This window comes from Choristoneura fumiferana, chromosome 23, assembly GCF_025370935.1.
Source record: "Choristoneura fumiferana chromosome 23, NRCan_CFum_1, whole genome shotgun sequence".
NCBI classification, from domain to species: Eukaryota; Metazoa; Arthropoda; class Insecta; order Lepidoptera; family Tortricidae; genus Choristoneura; species Choristoneura fumiferana.
The window spans coordinates 11,614,131-11,638,251 of record NC_133494.1 but is presented as its reverse complement, the minus strand read 5'-3'; the positions used below and the strand labels follow the sequence as shown (position 1 = coordinate 11,638,251).

General features: G+C 35.7%; 1 protein-coding gene across 1 annotated transcript in view; it reads right to left on the bottom strand.

The window, feature by feature from the left end:
- LOC141440909 (short-chain dehydrogenase/reductase family 16C member 6-like) overlaps positions 1–22,156 on the bottom strand; it is a 52,024-nt gene extending 29,868 nt beyond the window's left edge. The window contains exons 1-2 of the mRNA XM_074105503.1: positions 21,922–22,156; positions 1,506–1,936 (exon numbers count right to left, since the gene is read on the bottom strand). Coding sequence (XP_073961604.1) covers positions 1,506–1,812 — 307 coding nt within the window. The 5' untranslated portion in view covers positions 1,813–1,936; positions 21,922–22,156. The remainder of the gene's footprint in view (positions 1–1,505; positions 1,937–21,921) is intronic.
- Between the last annotated feature and the right edge of the window lie 1,965 nt (positions 22,157–24,121).

Sequence of the window (24,121 nt, the reverse complement as noted above, 5' to 3'; positions counted from 1 at the left end):
ATTGCAAAAAGTGTAAGAAACACTGTAAATTGTTTAATCACAATAACTCACATGCAGAATTATTCTGCACAAAGTACTATAATTTTGCAAAGGTCGTGGAAAATTGCATTCGTTGCGTCATACAATTCATTGCAATCTAACATTGACCTTCTGTCGTAACAATAAAACTGGCACAACTAATGACTCCGTTGTTTCATCCAATACGGACCTGTAGTTTTATATTGTACATCAGACCAACAGAACTAACTTGAACAATAATCTTAGCTCTCTAAAGTGTGCTCATTCGCTACAGGATAATGATTGTTCAGTTTATCCGTTACAATGCATTAGATAACAGCAATTATCATACGTAAATTCACGGACGCATACTCCAATTACTTAAATAAACGCAATCAGTCGTTACAGAATCTGTGCAGCCAGGAAGTATAGCCAGTGCCTTAACTTACCGACATGTACCAGTACCTACTGTCAAATATGAGTATAGGTATATGAGTTTCCGATTTGGTAGCCTGTTTGCTTATTCTTCAGTGCTAATTTTTATTAGAGGCAAGTGTCCACTATCCCCTTCGCAAATAAACTGTTGGCTTAGCGAATTAAACGATTTTAGAAGGAAAATTATCGGAACCTAGTAGGATTTACAAATTAGCGATCAAATCTTAATCTAAAATAAAGTTTATTTCTATTTCTTAATACCTATATATTTGCCACATCTTCGTACGGAATCCTACAATGTACGTGGCCCGACACGCACTTGGCCGGTTTTATTCTACTGACAATTGATTGGCACTCTTTTGCTATACAATATAAGTCCTGCACTAACCAAGGCTGCTGCTTTCCGGTGCAAGTTAACAGTCAAATTACTCACGCACTTGCGGTTCGAAGTAGATGGAGTGGAACAATCAGCCTCAACCACAGATCAAAGCGTGCCTAACGATCCCTCAAGTCGTCCCACCTCCTCAAAACATTTTTATACAAACCAACAAGAAAGCTAACTCATTACACAAAATAATGATCGACTTACAAAAAGTGATCCACGACTTCGGTTTAGCTCGGCATGTTATAATATAATGGTCATTAGTCTGAAAGTTGCTGTAAATTGCGCTCACCTCACCATTTGTCTTGCGTGAGGTAATAACAGATCCCACTTGAAGTAATTTTGCAATGTTCGCATTACCCTGTCAATCGTGGGATTTGCGCACTGATAGGATGCGGATGAAACGCACTTTACTTCTATCTAGAGTTAAGAAACTACACAGTTGGTTAATGAGTTTGCCTAAGTAGTCTATACATCGCTTCACTGAGAATAGAGCGGGTAACATTGCACAAACTGCAGGCTCATCGTAAAACTATAAGTAAGTACTTATAATATCCATGTCAGCTTGTATATAAATTTCACGCATCTGAATTACGCAAGGGCTTATCAAGTAAGCATGTCGTCAAATAATTCTTACTGATTATAATCAACACGTACGTAATTGTATTTAATGCTGTAATTAATAACTCACCTTGTTTGTTTATATCCCAAAGAACGACTTTGCATCCAAGTCGCGCTAAGCGGAGAGCTATGAGACTTCCGAGGCCACCCCCACCGCCCGTGACTACTGCTACTCCTCCTTTCAGATCTTTTTTGGGGAGACCAACGATGGACCAGTAGATAACTCTGATGACATGTCCGACGACGATAAGCACAAACCATATGATATCGAGCACAGTCTGAACCACCGTATACTTGTCCCTCATACACTCTGGGATTTCTCTAGTGAGGGGACCTTCCCTCATCCCGTTGATGTACTCTTGGGTTTCCACGGACATTTTGTAGCCGATATTGGAACGCTATAAGGAACTGAAGTCGCTGTGCATCACTTGTAGAGGTAAAGACGTTTTTGGGCTGGATGCTATCTGGACTGGCACATAATTGACTGGATCCCGTTGCCACCTGGAATAAAATGAGGATAATGTAAATACGTGTCCTAATTTTTATGGAATACGTCTATTTTTACTTTTTATGTTTATTCATGTTATGTAAATATAGTTTTTGAACGACTTCAAACTTCAATAAGAGAGTGCAGCCACCATGATGCACCACCTGTTGTAAACTAGTCCTTCCTTCTTTCTGTAAAAAAGGTTGCCTGGAAGAGATCGCTCTTAAGCGATAAGGCCGCCTATTGCTCACGTTGTAATTTTTTTTTCTCTGTGTATCTGTTTTCTGTATCGCTTACACCAGACATAGTGTACAATAAAGAGTCTTTGTATTGTATTGTATTGTGCAGGTTATAAATTTGTATGGAACCCGCGGAGTGCGAGTCCGACTTGCACTTGGCCAATTTGTAGTCGCTAAATATTTATTTATATTAGTAGTTATAGTGTATCTCAACCTTTAATACTTTGAAGATGATGGCGACAGATAGATAGAAAAGCACAGTTTTGTAATTAATAAATATAATTAAATTTGTTATATTTTTTTTAATAGTTTTCTTGTATTTTGTACTGGAATATTTAATTACTACAAACTAACCAATACCAACATTTATTTAACCGTCATGTTATTATATTAACCACTTATATACAGAATGACTTACAATATTACGATCAAGTTAGTAATAAAATAAGATTGACATGAAGGCAGGATCTAGAACCACGATAGCGTTAAGTATTGCAATACTCGTTATTTTATGTACAGACATCGTTTACAGAAAATTCCGTTAGTTATATCAGTTTTTCATGTAGATTACAGAAAGTACATTTACTTATAGGTAAATAGGAAGCTATCTTTTTAGGGTTCCGGAGCCAAAATGGCAAAAACGGAACCCTTATAGTTTCCTCAAGTCCGTCTGTCTGTCTGTCTGTCTGTCTGTCTGTCCGTCCGTGCGTATGTCACAGGCATTTTACTCGAAAACTACAAGATGTATGTCAATGAAATTTGTAGTACAGATGTCTTGTAAAAGCCTATTTAGTTTTGTAGTTAAATTACAAAAATAAATATTTATAGGGGGGGGGGGGCACTCCATACACGTAACAGAAAATCACCTCTAGACTTGCACCTTGTGTACCTTATGACAAGTTAAAATAAACTGATGAGCCTCACGAATAGTCATTTATGACTGTTGGTGATTGTATGTAATGAAATTATTTGTTTTTAAAGAAACAACAACCAAGTTAAAAGCAATTTACTAACCAACTCATTATTACTCGTACGTCACTAAAAAAAAACTTTAGGTAATAATTAATCCGTATTTTTTGTCAGTTTTTCCGCTGTTTTCCTCTTGTTAATAGTCAGTACATAAGTACCCATTTATTTGTCCTGTCAATAAACAATAAATTTTACTGTACCATAGGTTTATTGGTAATTCGACGTATTCCCGTTAGGAGGAGATAGGGATGCAAAAACTCGATCAAAATTGTCTGAACACGCTTGTATGCCGTTATCAATAGAATCGTATTGGCATATTTTTGATTGATTGCTTGCTCAAATATATTAGAACTCGACTGTACATAACTAATGCTAATGAGTTTAAAAATATCCAGACAATCATTGTGCAGATTTTGTGAGTAACCACTCTCATGTAATATTTTCCATATTTTATGTTTCTGATGAGGCTTCGTCTAAAAACTTAACATGCACTTAATGTATTGTACCTATTTAATCTTAAACCTATACCAAATGTTAAGCAGTTCAATGGACGGGCGCTGCCTAAAATAAAAACATAAGCCTAACCTGTACCACAAAATTTACAAGTGCTAGAAATCGACAAAATTGTTAACTCTCTGATACAAAAAAGTCAAAGTCAAAATATCTTTATTCAATTTAGGCTATAACAAGCAATTGTGAATGTCAAAAAAAATCTACCACCGGTTCGGAAAAACCTCTGTTGAGAAGAATCCGGCAAGAAACTCAACGAGGTAGGGATATACTTTTTTTAAACAGATATACAATAGGTATTATTAAATGAGTACCTGGGCAACCGAGCATTGCTCGGGATAAAACTCGGTAACAAGCGTTTTCCCAGAGATACGACAAATAAGCTAGATCGATTTTTCATCCCCGAAAACCCCTACATACCAAATTTCATCGAAATCGTTAGAGCCGTTTCCGAGATCCCCGTAATATGTATACAAGAATTGCTCGTTTAAATATTATTAGACAGATAGATATCTACTCGTATACCTACATCACAAGTATTTAACACAACTTCATTTTTAACACAGTCGATTCGCTATTTGAAGTAAGGGATCGCCAATGCGGATCGGAATTAATTAAGTAACACTTACTTATGTCGAATTGTGCACTTATAATATTTGTGGTAGGGGCCTGATGACGCACAATTTCAACTGTAAGCACGGGTTTTCATTCCACAGTACACAGAAAGTTCTAGATCAAAGTAGACATCAAGGTGGTAGCAATTGAGTGGAATGCGCGCGAGCTCGGTGGATGCAGGCGCGGGCGCAGTTCGCGCGTGTCGCAACCCTGGTTGCACAAACTGACCGGAGGATGTGGCCCGACTCGAGACGTAGCGGCAGCAGATCCATGTTAACTTGAGATTTAAGGAGAATAAATGGGTTAAATTTAAACAGGGACCGTGACGGAGCTACTCTGTGACGGCGAGGGAGGGGAGAGGAGCAATTCTTCACGGCTACCTCCGATTAACTTTTCTATCGCACATTGCACTTGTTGTTAGTGAAGGGGGGAGGGGAGCCATTGGCTTTTTCGTAGTTTTTGTGCAATTTTTGTATAGTTGTTGTAGTTCCCATCCTCTTTGAATCTCTAAGTAAAAATCCGTTCTTAGATTTTTTAATTACAGCTTCTTGGATTCAGCAGTTTTGGCTGTGATTGGATAGATCTCCGGCCAAAATTGCGTAAACTTTAAACGCCGTAAAGTATAATTGCCATAATTCATATCGAAGTAGTATATCTGAAAAACGGTCGTTTTTAGATATTAATTATGGCATACGTATAGACTCCTGAGGCGCTACAGGATTGTATAGCCAGCCGTCTTCGTGACAAAGTCATTGGTTAGCTAGCGGAGATATTCGTCAGTTTTGGTAGGCACCAGGCCTTTAACTATTATTTTTTTAAGTGTCAGTAGAGGTATTTTTCTTCGAAATTAACTTCGAAATTAAGTTATATTACCTCAATGTTTCGGCCACACTGCAGTGGCCGTAGTCACGAATATTTACATCATGAGCAGATTATTACTAGTTTGTTAGCGTGATAAGTCCCGGGTGTGCTCCGCTTCATTTGTAGCCGCATCCTCAGTGTTCAGAGTCCGTCAACATTTAACGAGAAGGTCGTTTGTTCAAGAATACTTGTATAGCATTCCATACGATGGATCAACTGATGTCACGGTAGATTTGCGTCAATTTATTATGATATATAAAGTATTTCTGCTCATATGTAAGTATTTTCTTACAAATTTATAATATCAATGAATGGAAATCCAAACTACATTTCCATACCTACCAAATTTCTAGTCGATGGCATTAATCGTTGAAGATTTTTTTGCAAGGAACGACTGCAGCATCAAGTCACGTGGATCATAAAAATGTACTGTCGTGAAAACTAAAAGTACATGCAAAGTTAGGTGTCTGAAAACCATTGAAATGCTCCCTTACGAGGAGACGACCCTAGCGGCGGCATCAGGTTGTGTCTACCTATCACATAAACGTGCTCGTGCTGCCATCGAAACTGAAATCACAAAGTTTTGAGTCTGTGTCATTGATAATTGAGGAGTTCCCTTCTGTGGAGACGATCCTGGCCGGACCACCAGAAGTATGTGCTCTATCTGTACTTTCTTAGATTGCCAGTGTTGGTTGTGCAGTTTTAGTAACAAACCTAATATGAAGCTTTGGCCATTGAAACCAAGTAATAAAGTTAATTACAGTACGGAACACAAGTAAGATAAGTAGGAAGTCACTTGAAGACGCAAAATATGTGCATACATAGTTGAAGGTATTTTATTTACGTACAAATACGACTATGACAAACCACCCGATTTCGAACGATGAGTTACTCGTATGCTATGCTCAAATGTAGGTACCTACTTAAATGTTATTTATTAATTATGCCTTTCATGTCACTGATTATAACAAATCCTGACTGTATCTGATACGCGGTTTAAATTAAAAAGTTGTTCATTTTAACAAGTTAATTAGTGCTCAATTCCTGTGAAGGTGAAGAAGTATACATTCACCTTACATCGAGTACTTGTTCAAGTACTAGCTGATTGGGCAAGAGCCAGTAGATTGTGAACAAAATGTAGCAATTACAGCGACAACCTTGTATGAAACTTACAGCGGCCATGCTGCCAATTGACAGCTTTTCACGGTCACCAGTCCAACGGTAAATATTTTGCTAGTAGTAGTTAGTTAGTGGTGGAAATACGTGAAAACATAAACACAGGACTACTACTTATGTATGGGCAAAAAACTTTTTCCAAAGTAAAACATCCCTAATTTTTTTTATCATTTAGCAAATAACGAGCCAAAATAACTCATCGCAATTTTACAGTTAGCATTTTTTTTACTAATTATTATTTTTAACAAATAAAACAAATTTGGGCCTATAAGTAGATTTGAATAGATTGGTAACTCATCCAAATCGCTTCTACCCCTACAAGTTAAGTCTTGCTCGCACGCTGCTATAAGTTGAGTACTTATGCGAAATGACTATTTGAACAAACATTTTTTGGAAAATAATAACTTGCCGAAGGAAAACGTTTGCTTAATAAGAAACGTTTGTCTTAAGAAAACTTGACAAAGTAAAATGAAGTCAAAAATGATAGGTATTTTGAACAATAATAATATATGCCAAATGTAAATATGCTAAGGACTCGTTTAGTTTAGGAAATGATAATACTACGATAAGTTCTTTGAAAAGTAAAATTTGGTAAGAAATATTTTACCGAAACGTCAGTACACCGAAAATAAAGCTATCCAGGATGTTAGGTACCTACGAAGATGCAAACGTTCAACATTCAACATCCGCGAATAATTATGAGTAGGAATGTTATGTGTCAAATTAAGTCGAAAAACGTTAGAACTAGGAATTAAAACCAGTCTACCTTCATTCAGGAAACATGTTCAATTTTTTGATAAGCGAATCATGAAATGATAGGTCACCTGAATGTGAGACCTACAGTCAATACAAAAATAAAGGCCATCGGTAAAGGTTAACTTCCTACACAAGAAAACAGTTTTAAGAAACAAATAAGTAAGTTCGTGCACCTTCCTCGTACGTATCTACTTTACTATTCTGGACAGCATGGTTTACTGCAACTGCCTCTGTCATTATGTAGTGTTAGGCACAATATTAGAGGTTGCATTAGCAAAACCACGAAAATATCGGTTACCATAATAGCATAGTGAGCGCATAAATATTACCTATTAGCACTAATAAGATACTAACCAAACACAGACAACACAACCCATTATCGAATGGTGACTTATTTTCTACGCGGTGATTATAGCATGAGATGCCTATACGAATGCTATAAAGTTCTATTGTTGCTGTTGCAGAACATAAAGGATGCCAGGCTTTATATAGACGTGTTGACACTGTTGACAGACGCTACAAAGAGGGCCAATTTGTGACGTCACTATGTTAATGATGCTTGCGGCTTGCCGCTTCAATGCAAATAGGCGGACTCTATTGACTATCACAGTCCTACTGATATTCGTAGTATAATAGGCAGAGCCGTATTAGAATCTGCAGAAATCCATGTCCACGACATGTAACTGTGCTCAACGTAAAACATTAACACTTTTTTTGTGACTTTACACACCAGTAGAAACTCATGTCAATTTCCATGGGCGTGTACATGAAAAAGAGGGTCGATATTTCCATGTCAGTATTATTCGGCCCGGTAAAGTGTCACCTGTCAAAACGATCGAGTCAAAGACACATAAATTATTTTTAATGTTTTTTATTCTGGACTATGGAACAACCCGTAACCGACCGGACTGTCGTAATTTGGCGGTAAAGAAAACTCTTTCATTTTTTTAAATTAATTGATGCTACTTAAAAATCTGATATTTATTTTGTTAATTAGAAAGGTTATTTATATTGATTTAAAAAGTTTCAAGCGTTTCTTAATTAAGCGTTCGGGTCGTGATCTGAGTGCAGTTGGGATATGAGTTGTATTGTACCGTGATATTCAGAGATCCAACGAGCCAACGTTAAAACAGCAACATACAATATGTATGTTTACGTTTGTATTTTTAGCCTAGTTGTTATAAATAAATGTTTTTTCTTTCTATCCATCTTGGATACCTTCGCTTTCTGAGTATGACTAATAAGTAATACCAAAACACTGATACATCATGAATCATGACCACCTAACGTGCTATCGCCCTGCATCGTGATTGGAATACAATGATTCGGCAAGACTGAAAATTCTATACCTTTAGGTTCAATCAACCACGCTTGTTCCATTGGTCGAGCAAGGACGGATGCCATGTTTTCTAAGGAACCAGTCAACCGTGTGTTGGTAATCCAATAGGTGTATGAGAGATTTACAAATTAGGTTACTGTATCAATTAGGTAAGTGGTATGGCGAGACTTGATATGATCGCAGAACATTAAGAAAACTGGAAGTGACCTAAACTCAGCAATTATAAAGCAATTATAAAGATTGAAGAACAACAGGCTGACTGTGTGGCATGACTGCATAGACTACAATGCACATACGAGACATATCTTAAACTTTTTTCATAATGTTTTTAATTGGTCTTTTTGTCATCATTAGTCTTTTTCTTTGGCATTGGTGACTCCTGTCCAATGGTATAGCTTCTCAAAAAGTTATTTGTTAATATTAGGGTGTAGTTCGTTTAATTATCTAAGACTCTTTAATTATCTAAGGCTATCGTACTTGGAATTCTAAATTAAGTTAATCATTAAACCCCCTCGGGTTAATACTAATAATAATAGAGAAACGAACAACACCCTAATATTAACAAATAACTTTTTGAGAAGCGATACCATTGGAATGGAGCCACCAATGCCAATTAAAGAATGTTAATTAAAGACTCTTTAATTATCTAAGAAGATAGCAAACACAGTGTCAAATATGATGGTCTGACTAGGAAGGCTATTTAATAAGTACATAGTTAATTGATAGAGCTATTAGCTTTATGTTTATAGTATATTATGTGTATTGAGATAAAGGGAGGATCTCGGAAGATTATAAGCAAATTTGACAGCTGACGTAATTTAGTATAAGAACTTGTATTAGTTAAATAAAATGAATAGATATCATTTAATAATATTGTAAATCTGTTTAAAAAATATATATACCCCGTTGAGTTTCTTGCCGGATTCTTCTCGACAGAGGTTTTTCCGAACCGGTGGTAGATTTTTTTTGACATTCATATGTGCTAGTTATAGCCTAAATTGAATAATGATATTTTGACTTTGACTTTGAAAAATGTCACAAGTCGTCAGCTTTATTAGTGTTATTTCATTCGCGCCGTTTCTGAACGTTGTGACCAAAATTCTTCTAAGCATGATGATTGTGTTAACAAAGATGAATTTTAAGTGTAAATTTCTTTCCAATTTACCTACACCACTTAAGATAATTTATTTTCAAATGAATAGCACTGGTGGTCCAATAGCCAATAGCAATAGGGCAATCCTAGGCTTATCAGTGATACTTGGTAATTCGGTGATACTCAATTATTATCATTTATATACGAGTAAGTACAGAGTTCACTACGAGTATGAGGAAGTGTAAGCAATCAAATCGCTGCATATCCGGTTGAAAGCATCAAACCTGACAGCTGCCATCGATTTTATTGCCTGCATTGCCTCATAGTGAGATCTGTGTAAAATCATAATTAAGTATCACCGAATTACCAAGTATCACCGATCAGCAAGGGTTTGCTGTAGTAGTAATATTATGCGGCTACCAAGGCTAGGGTTAAATTCTACAATCTGCGGATAAAATGCATGGCATTCACAATAATTATGATATTACCCAATAGAACGTGCTTGGTTATCAATTCTATAAACGAACCTTGACTAACTTTGGCAATGATTGCGACGAACGTCAGTACAAAGGAATTAATATTTGGTCATACATGTAGGTACATGTACATGCAAATGTTTGGAATCAATAAATTATATATTGATATTATTTGATATAATTGAAATTTGTATGGCATAATTTCAATTCTCTCCTAGTGCATCTTCGGTGGAAAGATTATGGACTAGCGAGTACGTACGATACGAAAATTTATTTGCTTGTTATTGCAATAATGAGCCGTATTGTGCGTACATGGAGTGTTTATTAACTCTGCATCAGAAACACGATTCTCGCGTGTCATCGTGCAGGTTCGAGCGATATCTTCATTGGTAATTTTTGGTGGAAATGGGTCGGCGCGATTTCAATTCTCGTCCCACCTCATCTCGCCATGCATCGCTGGTGGAAAAGCACCTTTAGACAGTTTCAAATAGAGCCTCATTAGATTAATTTCACACTTTTCTATGTATCGCCGGACCTTGAATTTGATTTGTCATAAGTGTCTGAAGTGAAGTGTTAATTTAATTTTCATTTCAGTGGCCATACTCGTACGTAATACTAAGCTTTATTCAGTAATATACAGTGGTTACCGGCAGCCATAGGCTTTTTTTAAAAAAGGAGGTTAAAGTAACGTATTTCTGTACTGTAACCTAGCCATGACATTAATTAAATTAATAAGTAACCAAAAATTCATACTTTGTTAACTTTCTAAATTATAATTGCCAGCAATGTACAGAAAAGTACATTGACAAGTAATCAAAGTATCTGTCGGCTGTCATTTACACTTATTTGTGAGTTTACTTTGCTGTACATTGCTGGCAATTCATTTTGTTAGAAAGTTAACGAAGTCTGAATTTTAGTTTTTTTATTTTTATTATCGCACAAGTCTTTCTTGTTGTCTTTCATTTCTCAAAGAAAAGACACAGTTTCCATTCTACTCCTCAGTATTGCCTCATACAGCCGTCGGAAGTTGCGCTGTGCTAAATTGCACTGTCTACTGCAATGTATACTTGCTTTATGCTTTACTGATTTTTGCTTGTGACTTCGTCTATAATATGCGGAATTTATAACAATAACCAAATATTATATTACTCTGAATACGAGAGAAGTATCACTGCAAATGTTACGAAGAGCTCGTTACAAACAATGATAGTACTAAGTTTTAAATTGCGACCTCACTTATTTATCTCCGGCGGAAAATTAGTAATTTTCTGGGATAGGCAGGACATACATAATAGTTATTTGTTATGCAAGGCTGGAAAGTGGCTGTTTGGCACGAGTGCTTATATTGAAAGCCGAGCAAGCGAAGGATTCTAGGATGGAACCACGAGCGAAGCGAGTGGGTCAAAAAAAGAATCCTGAGCGTAGTCGAGGGTTTCAAAGGCACGATATGCTAAACAACTTTACAGCCGAGCGGAACCCACAATTTTTCACCTCACGACAGCGAGATAAATAGTAGGTAGATGGAAGAAAATAAATTGAACACTAATAAATCAGTTTCAGGTTATGCTAGCTAGCTTATGCCAGTGGCTTTTTCTAAATCGCAGAATTCTCATCCCATGGAAATATCTCAAAATACATCCACGTTCTTGTCTCCATAAAAAGAGGGAATTTCGAAGCCCAAGTACCTAAAAGTTCAAGAATGAAAACACTAACGTATTTATATTAAAGAAAAAAATTATGACAAACCACGTTTCAGAACGTCATTGTGCTTTTTTCATCATTTGATATCTATTTTAGTTCTTCTTGTTTGTTCTGTAATTTTTATGTAAAATTATAGACGCATTTGGAATAATTTCAGACAACGGAATTGAGCTTTATTATTACTAAATAAATGTTTAGTAATAAGAATAAAATAACAGATGGATTATAATATTACTTCAAAAATGTATGACGAACTTTCTTTGTAAACACGTCAATATTCAACGCTTACTTCCTCAACCTCGTATCTACCCGAATTGCATGCAACAAATCAACACTATCGAACTTAACAGAAGGATGATTCTAAAGCAATTTTGTGGCCAGATACGAGGTTGTGAAAGTAAGCAGTCGATATGTATTTTCAAGGGGCACCCGTTCACGATAACGTTCGAATTTCAAAAACACTTTCCAACCAAGAGGATAAAAAGCGACTTTCCACACATATTTCGAAGGATAAAGAAAGCTTTTTCGAGCTAGTGAGGTTAAAATTAAATTAATGACATGGTTTGGTTAGGTTACAGAAAAACGTTACTTTAACCTCCCTTAAAAAAGCCTGGTTGCCGGTAACACACTGTAGGTATAAAATTGAATATTTGTACGGAACTCTACACTGCACGTGGTCCAACACGCACTTGGGTGTTTTCAACCGACTTCAAAAAAGAAGGAGGTCCTCAATTCGTCTGTATATTGTTGCTTTTTAGGGTTCCGTACCCAAAGGATAAAAACGGGGCCCTATTACTAAGACTTCACTGTCCGTCCGTCCGTCTGTCTGTCTGTCACAAGGCTGTATCTCGTGAACCGTGATAGGTAGCTAGACAGTTTAAATTTTCACACATGATGAATTTCTATTGCCGCTATTAAAAGAAATACTAAAAACAGAATAAAATAAATATTTAAGGGGGCTTCCGATACCAAAAACGTGTTTTTTTGCCGTTATTTGCTCGATATGAATAACGGCAACAGGTAGAAGCTTGAAATATTCACAGAATATTTAGCTGTACATTCACTTTAAAAACAAATAATTAAATTAAAATTAAATAAATATTTAAGGGGGGCTCCCATACAACAAACGTGATATTTTTTCCTTTTTTTGCTTATGTCTAATGTTGTATAGATAATGGTACGGAACCCTTCGTGCGCGAGTTCCACTCGCACTTGGCTGTTTTTTTTATTTATTTTTATGTTATTTAAACATTACTGCATACCTAAGTATATTTAGGTACGTTCTCTAAGTCTGTAATTCAACTTGAATCCAAACTACACTCGAAATATGTAAGTACCACCTACCTGTCAGTTGCCGTTTTTATAAGAAAATCAAGACTACCACAAAAACGAACAGTTTTAATTTATGTATCTAAATAACGTGCAACCACGTTAAAATATTATATAATTTTAGACGGGAAAAAAAAACGGGCCAAGTGCGAGTCGAACTCGCGCACCGAGGGTTTCATGCTTGCCTTCCCAGGTATTTATGAATATCCAGTGTTAGCAGAGCCTCTCTCCTAAGCAAAATGGACGCAGTTTGAGGCCATTTTAAATGGTTGCTGACATTTCTTATTGTTTGTGCTATCAAAGCTACCTTCACAGCATGAAATCATTATTCATAAGAATAAAAAATCAATTTATGACATTTTATTCTAGTCCAAAATACTAGTTTCTAGTATTTTTATTGAAAGCTTCTCATTCTCAGAATCAAAATTTTAGTGCTAAAAGGGTTAATCAACTTTTTTACCGACACTAATCTGGCCGCGACATTTTTCAAACAATTGCAGATTTTTGTAAGTAAACAAGTTTTTTCTGTAATTTAATGGATGGTGTACATGAATACATGCCATCTTACGTAAGTTTAAACTATTAAACCGTGAAATATCTTGTTGGAAGTACGATTTTTTGGTAACGGCATGCTTAATATATAACATTAGCATTGGCATATCCGCAAATTCTTCTATCGCAAATTGGGATCGCGGTGGATGCGGAAAGCACAAGACCGGTCTGAGTGGAGAGGGGGAGGCCTATGTCCAGCAGTGGACGTCTTTCGGCTGACATGATGATGATGATGATGTTTGGTTTTTGGGCCAATCAACTATTTTACCGACCGTATTTGGGCGTCTCCTGCGTTACCAAAATTGTCTCTGCCGTTACCAAAAAATCGTACTTCCAACAAGATATTTCACGGTTTAATAGTTTAAACTTACGTAAGATGGCATGTATTCATGTACACCATCTATTAAATTACAGAAAAAACTTGTTTACTTACAAAAATCTGCAATTGTTTGAAAAATGTCGCGGCCAGATTAGTGTCGGTAAAAAAGTTGATTGGCCCTTTTAGCACTAAAATTTTGATTCTGAGAATGAGAAGCTTTCAATAAAAATACTAGAAACTAGTATTTTCATAGAACGCTTTTAAAATACGATTACTGGTTAACATTTAACCATTAACAAAATGAATTATTAAAGTATGTCATGTTATAATTGTATGGTTATGTTAACAGCTGGTACTTGTTTTATAAAATATCTTTTCAATAAATTATTATCAAGATTGTTTACTTTATTTCTAATATCAGAAAAAATGGAGTCTAGGTCTACTAAGTATATCTATGGTATATCTTTTATCTACTTTTCATTTCGCATAAGTATATTTAACATACTTAATAAGAGTTTTGTGACTGATTCCTGATCCTATTAATATTGTGAAATACATAGTTGTACCATGAATTAACACATTATTTACCTACCTTTTGATACAAATACTAATTTATATTAAAATAAGAGAACGATCGGACTTAATACGAAGTTTGAGGTCGCACCTATTCAAATAAATGTCAATCGCTTTAAGAGTATCGTATAAAATTTGGTTAACCTTTCGCTTCGCTTATATTCGGTCTCTGGGTTATTGAAATTAAATGCTTACTCGTATCTGCTGCCTTAGTTTGGACAAATACCGTTGTCCAGCGATTTGGGTAGCCCTCTGCCGTCTCTCTCATTGCCGCTTTCTCTCTTGCTTTCACCTGTGATGCTGGACCACGTTTTTTTTGATAATCAAGCACAGTGATAACTGTAGTGTGGGCATTCGCAGAAAAATAATTAAAGTATTCACTGGCGCTGTATCTAGTCTAATCAAAGGCCATAGTCGGATGTCCATAGTATTCCATAGTAAGTCGGCCATTACATCAAATGGACTTGGGTTTTTTAGGGTTCCGTAGTCAACTAGGAACCCTTATAGTTTCGTCATGTCTGTCCGTCTGTCTATCCGTCCGGGGGTAAGCTCAGAGACCGTTAGTACTAGAAAGCTGTAATTTGCCATGAATATACATATCAGTCACGCCGACGAAGTGGTTTAATAAAAAAACTAAAAAAAAATTTTAGTGTACCTCCCATAGACGTAAAGTTGGGGTGTTTTTTTTCTCGGCTAACGCTATAGTGTGGGGTGTCTTTGGATAGGTCTTTTAAAACTACGGGGAGGTTCCAAGACGTTTTTTCGATTCAGTGATCTGTTTGCGAAATATTCAACTTTAAAGTGCAAATTTTCATTAAAATCGAGCACCCCCCCCCCTATAAATCTAAAATGTAAGGTAAAAAAAATTGAAAAAAATCAAGCTTATAGTAAGTAAGTACTTACCTATATCAAATTTACAAGGAAAATTATAACGGCTAAGATTGCTTGAGAACTATTAGTAGTTTAAGAGTTAATAGCAGCCTAAGGTATAATATATATATAAACTTGGAAGATTCCGTACACAATACGAAATCTTTAGTAAAATATTACTTGATTTTTTCGTTATGGCCACGGAACCTCATCTTGGGCGTGTCCGACACGCTCTTGGCCGGTTTTTTGTAAGTACTTCTTATAATGAAGAATATTTATGCTGAGTATGAATATCCTACTTGTAACATATTGCTGATTTTTAAAAGGAAGTACCTATTGCTTGGAAAATTTTGATATTTAGGCAAGTAGGTAGTAGGCCAATATTTTCTTTTTTTATATGATAACTAGTTTTAGTTTTTTGGGTGGCGATGCAGATCTATAGAAGGAATATCATTTCAAATTTTAAAGCAAATCCCTCGAATCCATTTCGAAAAAACATACATTAAAAGAAATCTTTAAAAAAACACAAGTGAAAAACTGTCATAAGTAGGATGTTCATACTCAGCACAAATAAATATTCTTCACTATAAGAGGTACTCACAAAAAAACCCCAAGCCCATTTGATGTAAGTGCCGACTTACTATGGAAACCCAACTATGGCCTTCTCAAATTTGTTTGATTAAACACTGTGCCGTATTGATTGTCTTTTGTTTCCAAGTGCTGCTAGATCACATAAAACGCGCGATTAATTTAAGAAATTGTATTTACGTAAAACGAAAGTGGAGTTTTATAGTAAGAACAGCGTTTAGCTTTCGCGTGTTGATACCTACTAAAACACTTGATGGTTTACATTAGGTTACGATAATTATCTACCAACACTCTTCAGGCTCTACTGAAACTGTTTATTACTCGTACTAGACAATAAAACCGATATAATCTTAGGTTAAAGCGACGAGATTCACGTTTAATAACATCAATTAAGTTTTCTGTCTTATCTTGGTGGTAGTCATTAAGAAAATAACTGCAATAAGAGTTGGGTTACATTGTATGTCTTATTGGACTAACTTGGACTCTGCTCATATCGTTAGAGAAGGAAGTGTAATTTATGGTAAAAAACTAATGATGCTGTAGTGTATTTATAACAAAAAGGATATACAAAACGTGTACATAGTTATACCTAGCTAGAGTATAGACAAAAAAAAAATTGCCCACCTAAAAAAACCATTGGCCAGCCATGACCTAGATCCATCATCATCCCAGCCTATATACGTCCCACTGCTGGGCACAGGCCTCCTCTCAGAACAAGAGGGCTTGGGCCATAGTTCCCACGCGGGCCCAGTGCGGATTGGGAACTTCACTCACACCATTGAATTGCTTCGCAGGTTTGTGCAGGTTTCCTCACGATGTTTTCCTTCACCGCAAAGCTCGTGGTAAATTTCAAATGTAATTCCGCACATGAATTTCGAAAAACTCAGAGGTGCGAGCCGGGGTTTGAACCCACGACCCTCTGCTTGAGAGGCGATAGGTCAAACCACTAGGCCACGCCACGGCTAGAGCCATGGTAGAGCCGAAATGTCTTATTTTATCTAACACACTACGAGTAAGTAACGTTTCACTACCAAGCACGGATAAACCTATAAACTTAAGTACTTGAGCATATACTTGGCTCTTTTTGACTATTAAGTAATTAAAAATACAAACTGAGACATGGATGCACAGAAAAACCAGAAAAAGAGACCAGCGCTGGGAATCGAACCCAGGTCCTCAGCAATCCGTGCTGCGTGCTATAACCCCTACACCACCGCTGGACAGGAATCTAGACACGAAGTTTTCCTATGCATACATATCTCAGGTTGCTTATTTCTACTACGCTACTTATGCAGCAGCACTAGCGACATCTATGTTCCGCTCTCATCGAGAGACGTCACACTCTTTCGGAACCAACCGCTCACCCAGACAAGAGATGTCGCTACTAAGCTATCAAATTATGTTTGTTTTTTGGAGTCTTTTTGTATTTTTTATTTCAACTCCAAATTTGTTACTTTTATGGGTATCCCGTGAAACCATATCGAAAATACAAACTGAGACATGGATGCACCGAAATACCAGAAAAAGACACCAGCGCTGGGAATCGAACCCAGGTCCTCAGCAATCCGTGCTGCGTGCTATAACCCCTACACCACCGCTGGACAGGAATCTAGACACGAATTTTTCCTATGCATACATATCTCAGGTTGCTTATTTCTAAATGGTCCTGGAGTGACGTGTCCGACGAGTCTCATCATTCGTGAATGGAATCGAAACTGCAGTTACGAGGATCGATCGCACCTCGCGCCGGCGCACCGGGCGGCCTTCCCGCGCGTTTCTCAACCGCGCACGCGAGCGTCGGAAGGACGCTCGATACCTACGTTCAATGGAATCTATTGGATCAATATTAGACAACTTTATGCAAAATGCCCGAAGATCACTTGCACCAAAATTTGATGGTTTAAAAGCCATTTGCACTAAAATTTAGTTCAGTAGTTTTATTTAGGTACGAGGCTCGTATTTAATAACAATGAGAAATTTATGTGACTATATAAAAAAAGCCGGTGAAGAGCATGCCGGGCCAGGCACAGTGTAGGGTTCCGTAGTTCCCGACCTTGCCTTAACTTAACTTTGCCTTAGAAATCATTTTTTACAAAAACTTATAAACTGCTCAACTGATTAAGTTGAAAATAATTTTCCTACTTTTTTTATTTCGCTTATACCTATTCCGTGATTGTTGATCATATTTTAGACGTGCGACGTGTGGTTTAAAAGTTAGAGGGGGAGACATATATTTTGAACTTTTGGATTTAGTAATTCTCAGCTCAATTTTGTAGTTGATAATTAAATAAATGGTCATATTCGCTGGACATGGGATACCACGAAATAACTCAAAAATGCGAAAATAAATACATAAAATCAGTCAATTACATTTCTCTGTGTGATATTTCTACTGATCAGTTATAAATATAGGTCGGTTTCAAGTCCAATATTTATACTTATAGTAGGTAATTTTAAATGACTAGGTCCATTCCTACTAGCTCATGCTGATTGCGGAGGCATCGCCTTCAAACAGATTGTCATAATAAACATCAAACGGTAAAAAAATTAAGCTTTTTTTTTTTGTTAGAACAGCAACAGATATTAATAATTGCATTATCTTTTTTTATGCATTGTATTAGATTTTGTTTTTATTTTATTTGTATTCGATTATTTACAAGAGAGGATTTGGATCGAGATATAAAATGTAGTCCCACCATAAGACTACAAGAGTAACTGCCGGCTGTATGTATTAATCTCGTGCCTAAATTAAGAAACTGTTAATGTGATATGACGTTATAGCGTTATGCTTATACGCATACTAATGTCTAAATATTAAAGAATACAACCTAATAAGCAACAAGACACACCTAATAGTCTACTCCTTTGTTGCCCCGAGGCGTCCAGACCTCTTAATCCGGCCGCAAGAAAAACAGGATCCCTTCGGCACAATGAAAATTATTTTTCAGACAATTTTCACAGTTTTATGAACTAATTTTCAATTTTATGTTTATTTTTTGCCTTGACATTTTATTTATTTTATTTTTTGTTTAATTGATTGTTCATTTACGTATTTCATAAATTTGACATAGATTTTTATTCTTGTTTTTACCTTTAATTATTTATATTATTATTATTATTTAATTTTACTCTTATTTGACATTATAAATTCTATTTTTTTGATCCTTTTGTGAATTTCTTATTCTGACATGAGTTTATAATGTATTTTTTAAAAGGTAATAAATAAATCTATCAATCTATCTTTGTTTCCTAAATACTCCGATTTACGTACATCATACATAATACATATCTCGTAATATATTAAATTAATATATACATTTTTTGTGTTTTGTCCTTGTTCTAATGTGGTAGGGCTGCATACTACGATTTTGCGGCTATTAACAGTCAAGGTAAGGCCAAAGTCTCACTTAAGTTTTAGATTTCACAACTCTCAAAGTTGATGTAAATAGCTTGCACTTAAGAATTCTTAAGTGCAGCCAGAGTTTTAGAGGCTCAAGGTTTAAAACCATAATGATAATGCTTACAATTATCGTTCAATTATTAATCTATATGTCGGCGGCCGATCGTAAAATCCGCCAGATGGCGCCATTTCATGATATATGCCTAACAGTTGGCCAGACATATCACAATGTGCCTGAGAAACAATACGTCAGATCGATTAGAGCAACGCCTTCGTCGATATTCCTAGCTCTATACCGGGCACATCGTGATATGCCGAAAAAAAGAAAATTTAGGTACGCGACCGAAGCGAGGAGTGGTTAGTATGAATTGTGACCACAACGCACGAACGGAGTATACCTAATATTTCGAACACAAATGGACTAAAAATACCTACATGTTTGTACATTTATTGTTTTTATTATAGAAGTTAACACAATTTTAAATAGTTTCGTTGTTTCATTTAAAAACATGTGCAAATTTTACCGGTAAGTTTCAAATGTTAAAATAAGTGGAATATATCTAAACGACTTTGTAAACGAACTAGACAAACATAAAGTGAGTTTACCTATTATAGACGAAGCGACGAAAATGTCAAAATTTTATCGAACTTATAATTTAAACATGTGATGTAGAATGAGTGATTCGTCAGCATTATTTACTTAAAAAAATATTTTTAGGGTACGCATACTTAGCTGAGCCTAAAGTTTGATTATTGCTTACACTCTTTTTAAAGTTTTGATGTTTTGATGTAGGATTTAAGGAGGCGCTTATAGTGAGCTAATCTTTTGACGCACTTTATATTGACTTTATATCACTAGCGAGATATGTCATAATCTGAAACATTGATTTTGAGCCGACTTCAAAACAGGAGGAGGTTATGTGCAATAGCTAACGCTATCAAAATACTGGATGCTCGGTTCACTAAAAAACTGACAGCGTATTAGAACAAAACTGGAGTAAAATTACTTAAAAAATATCTAAGAAAATTGTATTTTTTTTTATCTATTTACATAATTGTTATCGTTTCATTTTATACTATTTTATGTTTGTTTAACAATAAATGTTATTTCAAAGAAAAACTAATTTTTAATAGAACAAACGTAAAATTAAAAGAGAAAAATTGTATTTAAGACGTTACATTAGTTTAGGCAACATTATACGTATTTATCTATGAAAACATTCTAGAACGTGTTTTTTCCCTAAACACTGGGCGTACATACTTACATAAGATACAACACATGACGAGTATACAATAAAATAAGATTTTCTTTTTTACACTTATATTACACGATTAGCTTCAATACCCACGTACCTATATCATTACATCATTTAATGATTTCCTTCCGTACAACAATTCCGATTTTACATATAAATAAAACAACACAGGTAAAAATTACATTTCATCATTAGTCTACTGTTTAAAAGTTTTTAATGTACCCAAAGGATATTTTTGTGCTCCAGAGATAAAAATGACAGCTAAATGTCGCCCCATAAGTAAAAGGTAGGACTAATTATTTATAGGTAGGTATTAATTAATCAAACATCTATCTCAATTATTTTGATTGCACATTTTTTTAATTGCATTAATGAATTGGGTAGAAACAAATTTAAAAGTATATAGGTATAAATTATATTTATAAGTTGACTAAATAAAGAAAAGAGTTTAAAATTATTAGACGCGATCGTATCCGTTCAAATTAAGACGCCATCTTTTTTATGACTTCTGTATTTAGACAGCATCCAAAGTTTAATGAATTACCGCCGGTTACAGTTAACTCCACATAGTAACCGTCGAAGCCTCAAAAATACCGGTTTTTAGCAAAAATTTCACTAGCGACCGTGACTTTTGCTGACCTTCACGTTTCTTTCTTTCTCATGGCAATTACGAGAAGTTCAAGTATCAAGGGTAAACTTTCCAAATTCAAAATCAGGGAAATCAGGAGAAATGTGTGACCCTTACGAAAAATAAGTTTGAAATTTCGGGTTTTTGAAGTAAGTATGTAGTTTGTCGGGTTTTCGAATTATGCAGTTTGGTTTGAAGTTTATCAGTTAGGGTCCGATAAATTAAATAATTCGATATATTTAAGCTGTCAATTGAATACTATTCAGGATTTATAACAAAAATAAAATCTGACTTCCCCATGAAACGGTGCGTTATTTATTTTTTACCTGTTCTGCTGCTATAATAGGAAAAGGGTTTATTTATTTTGCTGTTGTTATTAACCTGTCTGGGACTGTTTTTTGACAAAATTATAATAAACATATTTGCTGTCATACCTACTTAACGGGTAAAAAATATTATCGGTATTTTAAACATTAATATACAGTTTTGTTTTCATAAATGTATATATATGTGTGTGTGTGTGTGTGTGTGTATGTGTATTTTTTTTTTTTTTTAGTAAATATATATTTGTAACTATGTTTTGTTTCCGTTATTTTATAAAGTCTGCTCGATGCCAGCCTAGTACGTAGAATAGTTAATCCAACGTAGCACTAGAACCACGGTCTCCTTGAAATACTTTCAAACCCTCGTGTACCATGCGAAAACTATGTGCAGGCTGCGCGCAAAATGCATCCTTAGATGAAACTTACCTAATTTTTTAATTCACACACAGTATAGTCAGCTGATCACTCACTTTGGGAACACTAAGAGTCGTTGTCGTTTTCTTGAATAGGTTTCAAGGTAAACGGAACACGGTCGGACTGTGATTATTTTGATTTAATTTTGTTGATTTTACGATTCGCGCTTGTGCACGCCGCGCGGAATTGGTGTGGGTATGTGGTTGCGGCGCGCGTCTCTGATCGACTAACTTGAAGTCAGAGTACACGCGGCGACCGATGTTGCGCGCGCAAGCCTACGCCTGTGACGCTGACGACCTTGCGGCCAGACATGGGGTGGCTACCTTAACCTCGATAACAATATTAGCTTTGTGGGAGGGTGCAGGTATAATCGACAAAGTGCTTTACAGTTTTTTAGGGATCCGTACTCGAAGGGTGGCGCACGGAAACCTGTTACTGTCTTTTCGTTGTCCGTCTGTCTGTATGTTACAGGACTGTATCTCGAAAGCGGTAATATTTTAGTAAACAGCTGAAATCTATATCTATATAAAACAAAGTCGTGTTAGTTACACCATTTATAACTCAAGAACGGCTGGACCAATTTTTATGTTTTTTTTTTTTGGTTTGTCTTTGTCAGGAATAGGATAATAAGTATTATAAACATTGTCGAAAATATAAAATAAAAGAAAAAACATTTTCCCATACAAAATGTTCATAGGTTTCGTAACTGTCAAACATTTAATTCTTCATCCCGTCGATACGGTAGAATCTCCTCAAATCACCTCAAATTGGACCCACTAGATGGCGCTGTTGTTGGTATGCTATCATAATTTTAATTTAGTGTTTTTTCGGGCAGGACAACGTCTGCCGGGTCTGCTAGTTTACACATAAAGTAAATTTTAATGCATGTACAAATTATAAAAAATTAAATTACTTAAATTAAAAAATAAGGGGAGCCTCATACTAAAAACGCATTTTTTAAATAGTTTCCCTGAGACCAACCGACGCTTGACTGGTTATTAGGGTTCAGTAACTACACAAAGGGTAAAAACGGCACTAGGAGGCTGTATCTCATGAACCGTGATAGCTATATAGATAGTTGAAATTTTCACAGATGAAGTATTTCTGTTACCGTAATGACAACAAATACTAAAATAGAATAAAATGAATATTTAAGGGGGGCTCCCTTCCATAAACTAAACGTGCTTTTTTTTAATGTCTAAATGTTTATTTATTTATTTATTTATTGTACACACACTTACATCTATCATTACAGGCTTGACCTAATGCGACAGAGAAGTTCCAACACAAATATTAAATTCTTGCTTCAATAAGTAATTAATTATTGTATAAGTAATTAATTATTCTTGTAACATATAACAGATAGTGCTACCTTTGTGAATTCACTCAAAACACAGAGATACAAATCTGTTTCTTCGGCTATTTTGTTCAGCGTATGTATGGCCCGAGTTAACGGGGCCTTGTACCTATAGATAATGGTAGGAACCCTTCGTGCGCGAGCCTGACTCACACTCGGCCGGTTTTTATTAAGTATTTGTTAATGTCCAGTAAATTCATCTGTATGATCATTCTAAACTTAAAGTTATATTGAAAATACAAACTGAAATACAGATGCACAGAAAAACCAGAAAAATAAGACCAGCACTGGGAATCGAACCCAGGTCCTCGGTATTCCGTACCGCGTGCTATACCGCTACACCACTGATGGTCAACGGTACCGACACGAGAAATATTCAAGAAATATTGAACTTTGAAATGATAATGACCGGGGTTTTCAACTTAAAAGTTGGTTAGATTATTAGCACTAAGAATAGTATTTTTAGAACCACCTAAGTGCGTACAAGTGTTAATATGTACGTCATACATACATCTTAGGTTGTTTTTCTTTTCAATTCGTTATTACCTACAACTTCACACAACTTCACAATTTTTACGAAAACAATTTAATAGAGGGGAAGCGCTTGACTTGAAAAAAATGTATTTCAAAGCATAATATTACGCGAACGGTTCCCTGAATTGAAAACAATACCTCTCCTTGCAGTCGGTTGAAAAAGAGCCCTAGCGAACCTGAAATATTTTTAAAAGACACATCCAACGATACACTATACCTTTACTATCAAGAAAAAAATATTACCACTAGTGTAGCAGAGGACGCCGCGGACAAACCGACACACGGACATTTGACGTAAATACTTATAAAGACTACAAAATC